Raw genomic sequence first — 10,990 nt, 5'->3', positions numbered from 1 at the left:
CAATTATATCAGAATGTGAATTTTCGCAAATTATTATTAAAGGCTAAAAAATGTATACTTGTTAGATTTGAAAGTAGACTTCACATTCATGACAATTTCTTTCGCAAGGTAACATTACCCTCATAGTATCCTAAGTGCAACCCTATTGATACACAGTAGCAGGTGTCTACTGAGCATACAGCAACTAACGTTTAGCTACCACCCGCTACTACTAATATGTACAACTTATTCATGTTTAACTCTTTACAAAACACGCATGTCTGTGGTCTAACTATACTGACTCACGATCTTTCTCATAAACATGTAAATTTCACGTATTAACTCCCTTTCACACTCTGCATACTCAACTCTCATTTTACGAGAGCCTTCAATGTCCACGTCACCACACTTCTCAAACACTGAACCAAAAGAATTACTAATCATTCACAACTATCTTGGTGAAAGCTGGAATGTTTTCAAATCAATCTCATGGTGATGGAAATTAGAATAGAGATATATTCAATTCCAAACAACTAATTTTATCTTGTGTATGGTCCACTGAAATAATGGATTGATCACTGACGTAGTACAGCACTCGTTTGATTGTGAATTTCAATGGGCAATGTACAAGGCTATCATAATTGCCTTGGCCCATTACTATCATTTTCAAATAGAAACACTTATGGTTAAAGAAGCTGTGATAAATATGAGACACCTAATATGGCAATTTGATTACCAGTATCATGGTCGCAGTGAACCCACTAAAAGAATTCTACTGTACTTCAGTATTCAATTCCATAGCAGATCATACAACGAATATTGGCTTTTGTTTTTCACACAACAACAAAGTCATAACACAGGTTAATTTTTGTCACAACGGTCAAGAGTTTAATCATGAGACAACTCGCAACATGAATGCTTTCGTTACACTGCACAGGAAAAAGACAGAATCTTTCTCATAAGGAGGGGGTGGGTATACATACTGTAGTCAAGTGTATGCCACATAAAGAGGCACAATTCCTCCACTTTTTGATCTTTTTTTTTCTTTGCCAAATTTTCTTCTGAGTCTTGTTAAATGACAATTTTCTCTCTAAAGGATAACAATTGCACCTCATTCAAAAAATTAAAAAAAGTAAACGTCCATCTTATCTCTGGATCTTGTAACAACTTCATCTATTTTTATCTTCTTTTAACAATAAAAAATTCTTTCTCCCACATCTCCTTCCCAAGTCAATTGTGCAGTTCCGTTATTTGTATTTTTTCGTAATACCCCGACTCTGGCTACCATAGTACAATGATCTTACTAATCAATATTCATTACAACTACCATACAACAGTTTGTAAAACTAGCGGTGAAACAAGCACCGCTTGAATATTATTATCATTTTTTGTAAAAACAATTTGCAGTTAGGGCAACAGACATGATGACAACAAACAACACTGAATATTCTTTAAGTCTTGGGAAGTCTACTTTACATAGGACACAGGCACCATCCATTATAGAACTCATTGGTTAGTCAAAGCCATATACACAAGTGGCAGCTCCAAATCAACTGGGTCAATTTGGTGTATGCAAAAAGATGAAGTGCTGTGTGATAAAGCATGGACGTTGGGTCTCTGCTAATCAGAGGTACCCACAGCTTCATCGTGTTGTAGTAGTAGTTTCAGTTGTAGTAGTAGTGGTGGTAGTAGTAATGGTTTCTGTAGACGTAGTTATAGCAGTAACAGTAGAAGTGGTAGGTATAGTAATAGTAGTTAAGACATAAAAGCCACAATACCTAGTAAAATACACCAAAATTTCATTGGAAAAAACATTTAAATTAGAGTGCAGCAATGTCACACGGTACATTAAATATAACTACTGACCCTAACGTGCTCGCACCCTCATCCACGCCCAGATACAGCGACAACCACTCCACATCCTGGCACACAAAGAGAGTCCTCACACACATTTTCAAAATCTTGTGTTATTTCCTTGTTCACACATGCAAAGACAGTTGGGACAAAAAGATTGTTTCTCATATACATACTGCATGAACATAGGCACACTCCCACAGTCACATACATGCACTGTCACACTCACACACACTTAAAAACACTCTCTCCCAAAAGACAAAAAGAGAAACATAAATAACCTATTCAACAGGTTATTACAACCTTTTGTTAGAAATTAAAAAAAAAGATAAGAAAAGAAATAACTTAAAGATCTTGGATACAGAAGACACCAGTAAGAACTGATTCACACAAGACAGAAAAAAGCAGGGTTGGCCGTGATGTACCAGGCCCCAAAAAATAAAAACAAGCATCGCAGGTTGGCACGTATGAGAACGCACCTCCTCCGCTTAATGAGCAACTGGCCTGCCAGAACATTCATGAAGAAGATCCTTTCACACGGCAACTCTACTCTTCACAAACTTGTATAACAATAGTACACTGATAATTACACCGCCGCAAAGAGCGAGCCCTTATTTCCACAACAATATTTACCTATATCAAAATTTTCCTTTTCTAGTAAGTTAATTGAAGAGATTGAAAAGTTGGGGTCATTAGAATATTTTTTTTCCAATCATTTCTTTCAAGGTATTTCAATAAATAACAAATTTCTTATCTACTAAGTCCTCATCTGCATACTAAAATGCATTCTATGAGTTAACTTGGCAAATGTACACACAATGATGTAAAGTTGATGATTAAATTAGACCAGATCAACTTGATTGGAAAAATAGGGAAAAAAGCCTTTGTCCACATCCTAATACACATCAACAAAAATGCAATATTACATCAAACCGGTTGGTCTGTTAAACATGTTGAACATATGCAAAAATTGTATTTCATATTTGTTTTTTGTAAGTGAAATAGATTAAAAATTATGCAAATAATAGACGGGTAGACATTCTCATTTGTAATTTAAAAATGAAGCCAATCTGCTTCCAAAGGTGAATACATAATAAAATATCATACAATCTATATAACTTTTTTTTCTTGTAGATTTGCTTAAATTTCCCCAATTTAATAAAATGGAATCTATATAAACCTGAATGATTTAAAATTTTAGAAAACAAAATAAAAAATAAAAACACTCTCAACCGATATCATCATGTGGCTAACCTTAAACCATTTACTGAAAATGAAATAATTACCATTGCATCACAATGTTTGGTAGAGTTGTGCCAAATGAATATTTTCTTTATAAGAAAAAAGAACATTACTAATACTACAACCTAAGATTCTATATGTATAATTCTAATATTAAAACAGCATTTGTCTACATGATACATTTAATGTGCATCAATTCTTCTGGCGAGTATGAAGCATATCTCCCCTCACTTTATAATTCCCCTTGCATCAAATAATCACAAAAACGATATCCATGACCAACAATAATCCATGACAAGTGATGTCAAGAGTACTCTTGTTTATTTTGTTTCAATTCCATAACATGATCTAAGTATAAATAAGTATTTGATTTATTTCATGATTAAAAATGGATCCACATTTTTTCTTCTTAACCAATAACTCTTCAATAGACAATCTAGTTTAACGAATAAAAAGTGTCTGAGTTATGTAAGTCAAAACGTCAAAATGCAAGAGTACTCTATCATATGATTGATTTATTTGATTTTCTGTTTCTTGTTCTTTTTTTTTCTTCTTATTTTTAAATGTTAGTTATGTAATGATCCATACTCTCCTATTGAGCACTGAGGCAGCTTGCGTATAAATACTTACAATCAATGATATAACAAGGAATTTTCTGACCAATTCCTATTCATGCAACTATTTTGATTCTTTTGCCAAACAAAAGAAAATTTAATTTTCATTTCAATTCAAGAATAGTACTTTAAGATGTTCACTAACTGGAGAAGGAAAGAAAGAAAAGAAAAACCTCAAAATGTTACAAACTTGTAAATTTCAAGAGATTATTACTCTGGAGTATGGACAGGGTACAAAGCTCATTTCAAGAAATCTGTTTCACTTTCACAACATACTTAAGGAGCATAGTACTTATTAAATAATATCAAAAACACTCTGGAGGTGTCTAATTGAGAATAAAGCATATATTATGTGCACAAAATAGTATGTTTCTGAATAAATAATTTACTTTGGACACTGTACGTACTGATTTCAAAATTCTTTTTACAACTTTACAAACTCAAGGAATGCAGAACCTAGCAATTCACAAAAAGACTAATATCTCAGAGAGTTTGCTTTAGATTTAGTAGTGAGTTCGTTGTAATGTTTGGAAATAAACAAATGGAAAAAATAATCTTTATCATACATTAAGAAAACTAGAAAAGAAAAAAAAAGAAGAAAAGAAACAACTCCTTGAATCAATGCATGAAAGTAAAAATTATATTTTTTTTGTCTTTACGTAGATAGTGACTTCTTTGGTCCATTTTCAAACAAATACACATTGCATTTCATGTTAATGAATCAAGTAACATGTTAAAGAGTCACAATTTGTTCCCGATGATACGAGAGAAGGCTACAATGCAAAGCCTTCACTTTTTTTTATTCAAAGAAGCATTTTCAACTAATTTTCCTCAACTAACTTCATATCATATCTTTTATTTTGCTTAATATTGTGATCACTATAATTCATGACAGCATAGACGTGCAACTCGGCAAATCATCAAGCCATTTTGTATGTGGTGAAGCAATTCTAAAGTGATACAATAGTATAATCTATCTCACTTGCTGGTTCTATAACTGACCTATTTATTCTTTCTAACTCCCTTTTTTTTCCTTCCTCCCCTTTGTGTGCAATTTTCATTATGTTAATTTATCCAGAAATAACCCCACCTTCAATTAATTCAGAACTGTTTAGGAATTGAAATGGAGTTAATAACACTGAATAGAATGCTAAGCCAATCAAAACATCTGTATTAAAACCTGCCATGACAAAATTACCAGTAATTGGCCGTCTTTTTCAGCATTATCAATCACATCTCTGGGTTCTAAACCAGTGACAGTGAATGCCTAAATGCCTATCAAATTCATTCCAATTCCAGATTGCTGAAGGAGCAATACATTAACTAATTTGATGAATACTATTTCCTCTTCCATTCCTTGGGAGCACAAAACCATGTCAATCAATTAAATCGTCTAGAATATCAAAACAGCAGTCACTTATCAATGAAATTGTTAAAAGAGGGAGGTAATGTGATAAGTGCAATAACATTTGCTAAGTACTAGATTTTTTTTATTCTTCACTAAAATATAATGGAAATGTTTGAAACATGATGTAAAAATTGAACAAAGGTTGTTTTTTTTTAAATAAAGTGCCATTATTCATAATATAGCAAACAGCAAAATAAACAAAACAGGCAACCTTTTGGCTCAATCTCTTTGCTTATTAACATGGCTAAATACCACACTACATGAACAAAAAATTTGAACTATCTATCCACAAAGAAAGGACTCCAGATTGTAAAGCAGATGTATAAAATTGCATTAATTGTTTGACAAAATCCTCACCACTTCAGATTACTTCTTCAAATTTGAAAAAAAAATGATGCATGACATTTGTCGAGTTGATAAAGATAAATTTTGAAACAAAAATCTAAATTGCTCGTTTTAGATACACTTTTTGTAAAATGCAGTCAGCTGCCATTTGTACAAAATCCCAGCAATTAACCAAAACTTATCTTCTGGGAAAAATAAACTTATTAACACAGGTAATGAATTAAAAAAAGAATAGCTCACAGTGGTAGCTAAGTAGTCTTTTGACAACCTAGAAGTGCTTCCTAGTAAACACTGGGACTGGCAAAAGTGATTTATTTTTTTGTAATTTCAAACACGATCTAAAGATTTCATTGATAATGCATATATATAGATATATAAAAGAAATGAAAATTTATAAATTGTGCAAATTGCATGTGTTAATTTTTATCAAATTTGAATGGTTGTCTTCTTTTCCTTTTCTCTCCCCCTCTTTCTCTCTGTTTGATGAGAAACCACATGCTATGCTCTGCCAGTAAGTTGGCAAATCAAGGTGTAAGGATAGCAATTCTCACAAAACAATGCACATCTTTCTCTAGTTAAGCAAAGACATGGGTTGATGTAAGCAGTAACTCACCTATTGCCAACTACTTGCCTGCTGAACAATGGAAAATAAATGCCAATTTGTACAAAAACCGCAACATAAAGATTCTTGAAAGAATGTGGTCAATTTTTTTCTATTCATTTTCAGCATAAAGTTTCATGCATTCCTTCAAAAAAAAAAAAATGCTGGTTTGCTGTATTTTATGTAAGATTTTTCAATATACATGTATTCAGCAAATGGACATAGAAAGGGAAGAAGAAAATTCATGGGGGAAAAATTTGAGACAAAGAGATGGGAGGATGACAGAAAAGATAGTAAGGTCGTCAGAGATCAGAAACAGAAATTACGAGATTTAGAAGGCAGATTATGAATATGAGAAAAAGGAATAGAGTAGACAGGCAGTTTTCAATGTCATTGTATGGCAGTGAGTTGCTGCTTCAAAATAAATACTTCCCTTTCTAAACCACACTTTCTTCATAGCCATTATACTGGCCTAACATACAAATCATTCCATTATTCGGTTCTCATTTGTTTCATCTGGTTGGATCTCTCCATCGATCTGTTCCACAATCAAGAGGAAAGTTTTCTCATACTTGTCCACGCCCTGGCAAGAGAAGCAAGAATGTATTGCGACACTGGCGCAGCCTGTCTTTGCTGCTTGTTGACATATCCCAACAGATGATCTTCAGAACTCAAAGCAACAGAAACATTATCAAGGCGAGAAGAATTTGTTGAAAAAGAGATATTTTCCACTAATTTCTGGCTTATCCAGCTGTGTGTTGGCGATCCATGTGTTTTGATCCAAGCATAAAATAGCAAACAAGGCGAATTTCCTCTAGTAGCTGCAAAACGCGACATAGGGTGGAGCTACAAGCCGGCCAGGGGTCCAGCAGAACTGCATGGCTTCCTTTCATTAAAGACGAGCTTTCAACGATGTCTTCAATATTCCATCACTGTAGCAACACATCCACTAGCTTTTCAGCATTGATAACAATTAATTAATTCCTATTTTGATTTCCTAACACAAGAGCTCTCGCCCAACACGTAAGACAAAAAGAAAAAATGCACGGTCTTCTCAGGTACAAGTCGATAGTGCACGTCCCCAATACAAAAAAATTGTCTTTCGTTTGATTTCTGTGTACTGATAGGGTAAATCAACCACAACTACTGGGCAATGAGACACAGGCCAGCAGAGGGCAGGTCAATTTATTACTTGCTAGGCCAAAAAGGAGCCCATGCCAGCCGGGCAGAGTGGACACAGCAATGACAGTCTTTGCCGGCTGCTACACCAAATTGTACTCCTTTAGATTCAGTTGGAGGATGGTGTCCTTGACGGCAGCGAACACAAATCGGATATTCTCCGTGTCGGTCGCACATGTGAAGTGCGAGTAGATGATCTTGTCACTGTCCGGATTCAGCTCAACAAACATCTTCAAGATGAACTCTCTTGCTGCTGTTGCATCTCTTGACGGTCCTGCTCACGTACATTGTAGGGATCAGCAAATATGTAAAGAAAGAAAAAGAAAAGAAAAATATGTTAAGACAGAAGTCATCTGAACCACTCAAGGCAATGTTGGTTCAAGTTTGTCTGTGCTCCTATAAAATGCAACTGTTAAAAAATACACAGGACCTACACCTAAAAGAAAATGGTCACGATAAACATATTCATTTATTCTCATGATTTTTCTCTTTTCTCTGAATTATTACCTCATCTGTAGCAAAAATATTGAAATCTTCCTATTTATCCTACTTTCAAATAATTTCCATAAGCTATAAAAACAAAAGACTGAATATCTCTTTGATCACTTTGCAAAAAAACAAAGATAAAAAAATCTGCCTGAAAAATTATTTTTTTCATGCTAAAAAAATTTAAAGTAAGAAAATGATCAATGAGAACACATTAAATCTCAAAGAAAAAATCATTGCCTACATGTAGGCCATATAATTATCCTACTATTTCCTCATATCATTCAGAAAAGACATGCTACATGCCCTTTTATTGTTTGCCTACAATAGAAAGATATGCAAGAATTCATTTCCTCATGCATTTCAGAGCAGCAGCAGAACAATGAATCTACAAGCTGTGCAGGATACGGTGCAATAGAAGTCCACTTCACTGCAACCCAAATGGACGCATGACAGCAGCAATGTTCAACTAATTCTTGATATTAAGAAAGAAAAGACAGATTGTGAAGTTGCCATAATAAACTCTTTAAATAGCCTAGTGACTGAACAAAATGAAAATATTAAAAAAGAAAAAAAAAACCTTGACAGTCACATAAATCGTATTTTGACACCACAAAAATTTGTTACAAAACAATTACCCCCCCAAAAAATGAAGGAAGTTGCCTTTCAAAACAAGCCAGTAAGTGATTGAAAATTTACCCCTTTCCAGTATTTGTGTGCTGAACTTTCAGCATTGCTGATATTCATAAAGTGGTTTGGATAATTTTGTTTGAATAAATGACATTAAAAGTAGGTTTAACCTAGGAAGGGCCAAAAGGGAACTTTGTTCAAATTCTCCTTCATCTTTGAAGCTCTCACTTAAATTTTCCTCACTGCATGGAGAATTGCTTATCAATTTTGACAAGCCACATATCCTTTTAAAGCTGTTTTTAAAAACGTACTGAAATCTTGAAATTCATTTTGGTTGATTTATTACATGTTTCAAGGAGGAAGGTCACTAATTGAAGGCTGGACTGAAGTGGGTGAAGTCTAACATACTTCACACAGAGCAGACAACTACTGTGATTCCCAAATCTGACATGAAAATTCATATAAAGCAAATGACAAAAACTTATTGATTTGACTGTATAGCACCTCAGTATTTTCCTATTTCAACCTATTAAAAGACACATTTTCATGAGCTAGCTTCAGATCAAGACCATGTAAAATTAACCATCAAAATCTGTTACCTTTCTTCTACTGGATCACAATGTAAAAAAAAAGAGGAAAAGAGTAACATACTCCTCCCCCCCCCCAAAAAAAAAAAATCACTTGAGGTGGTTTAGCTTCTATGTCTGGGTGGTGTTATGTATGACTGGAACATGTTCTTGTTCAAGTCAGCTGCACAGTAATGTTTTTCAGCCCAAGAAAGGGTCACCAGTTGTGACTAAATCATGCATAATAAATAACTTACAGCTTTGTGAAAATCCATCTGGATGGACGGATACCATGATTAAGAAGTCTCAAACCAAGTAACGTCAGAGAATATTCTGCTTTACAGTCAAACTCAAGGTAATTCATCAGAGCTTTTTTTAGGTAACCCTGTTCATAACATTTGATAACCTGAACTTTCTTGTATGTTTTACTCCCCTTGAAATCTACAATGATTTGTTGAAGCTCCATTTAAAACTTCCATACTCCCAAAACACCTAATGGTATTGTATATCCCCATTGGCTTTATGGTGTGATCAGAATATCTTGTGAATTACATTGAATATTTTCTTAGCTCTATGCTCACTTTTCATCCCAAATAATTTGTTTTGTCCCAGCTGAGCCAGACTAGCTACCTCCCCCCCCCAAAAAAAAATAAACGACCATAACCATACTCACCGTCAAATTCTGGAAAGTAGTCTACAAGATGTGAATGCATGATTTTCTCTTCCAGTAGATCCTTCTTGTTGAGGAATAGAATTACTGATGAATTCTGAAACCAGGGATATGTGATGATGGTTCGAAATAGTGCTTTACTCTCCTCCATTCGGTTCTGTGTGCAAAAGGGGTCAGAGTAAATTAAAACACCTGACATTTGATATCTGATGAGCTGGTCTTTTTGGCAAATCAGTAAACCACTACAAAGTGTGTCACATCAAGGCAAAATGTCGAGCTGATGGGCAAACATACTAGTAATAATTGGCAAAATAATTATACACAATGCCTATGTCAAATGTATAAGATCTCCATCCCAAGTACTTCAAAACTTAAGGTAAAAAAAAAAAAAACAATATCCTTCTCATGCCTTCCAAATAATCATTGAGCTTTTAAAAATAAATATATACAGTCCGACCTATCTTATCCGGCTTCCCCTTATCTGGATCTATTATCCGGACGCACACTTGCCGATAATTTTTTCATTATTTTCAATTTAGTTCATGGGCAAATGAGATATGGAGATTTCAATCTAAACTAAAAAAAATCCTACGCAAACTCACTTTGATTGTACATTTTCCAATATAGCCTACCTACAACCACGTCATTGTTTTTTATGAAAATATCTTACTCAAATCATCAAAAGAACTTAGACAGGATAATTTTCCAGTAAATCAGGGCGCAGGGCAACCATTTCATCACATTCTCTTTTTTTTTCCAGGAAAAACAACAGAAAAAAAAAGTCTCACACTACCTAGCGCTAGGCCTCGATACGGACAGCACCATCTATCTAGTTTGAGCCTACAGTCATAACAATGTCTGACTTTGCAAAGCTATTTTATAACTTAGTTTCAGCAAGTCATTCTCTTTCTTTCAAGGTATGCTCTATGTATACCTCGATCATTTAAGCAGGTAAATTATCCAAGAGTTTTGGTAACAAATTCATTTCATTTCCATAAAAAATGCCTATAATTTGCACTGACACTGCAGTGAATACTGTCTGTGTATGCCCACTACAATAGATGAGTGTGGCTACCATAGGGGAGGCAGCTGCGTGTATATAATATTGGGTCTCCCAGATCCAGATAAATCCTTTTATCCATATTAGTGCTGGTCCTAGGGATGCCAGTTGGAATTGATCAGAGAGCCTGAAAATCACCTAGAATACAATATTTTGTACACAAAAATACTACAACTATGGCCTGAAAATAAATTGCCAGAGCCTGAATTCAGGCTTTTGCCTGAAAACTGGTATCCCTGTGGTCCCAACGTGTCCGGATAAGGGAGGCTGGACTGTATTGTTCATATTTTTCTTTTTACATGTGCGGAGTAGACAAATAAAAATATTACTCATGGTTCCAAGATTACAATATACAC

The 10,990-nt window shown here is 34.4% G+C and overlaps 1 protein-coding gene across 1 annotated transcript in view; it reads right to left on the bottom strand.

Annotated features, from left to right (window-relative positions):
- Positions 1 to 844: 844 nt before the first annotated feature.
- The window catches only part of LOC121411305 (guanine nucleotide-binding protein G(q) subunit alpha-like), a 59,153-nt gene continuing 49,007 nt past the window's right edge, over positions 845 to 10,990 (bottom strand). Inside the window, exons 6-7 of the mRNA XM_041603958.1 lie at positions 9,578 to 9,731; positions 845 to 7,496 (exon numbers count right to left, since the gene is read on the bottom strand). Of these exons, the coding sequence (XP_041459892.1) occupies positions 7,306 to 7,496; positions 9,578 to 9,731 (345 nt within the window). The 3' untranslated portion in view covers positions 845 to 7,305. The remainder of the gene's footprint in view (positions 7,497 to 9,577; positions 9,732 to 10,990) is intronic.

The sequence above is a fragment of the Lytechinus variegatus genome, chromosome 3 (assembly GCF_018143015.1).
Source record: "Lytechinus variegatus isolate NC3 chromosome 3, Lvar_3.0, whole genome shotgun sequence".
In the NCBI taxonomy this organism is placed as follows: Eukaryota; Metazoa; Echinodermata; class Echinoidea; order Temnopleuroida; family Toxopneustidae; genus Lytechinus; species Lytechinus variegatus.
The sequence above is the reverse complement of the archived record's forward strand: the minus strand, read 5'-3'. Positions and strand labels throughout refer to the sequence as shown.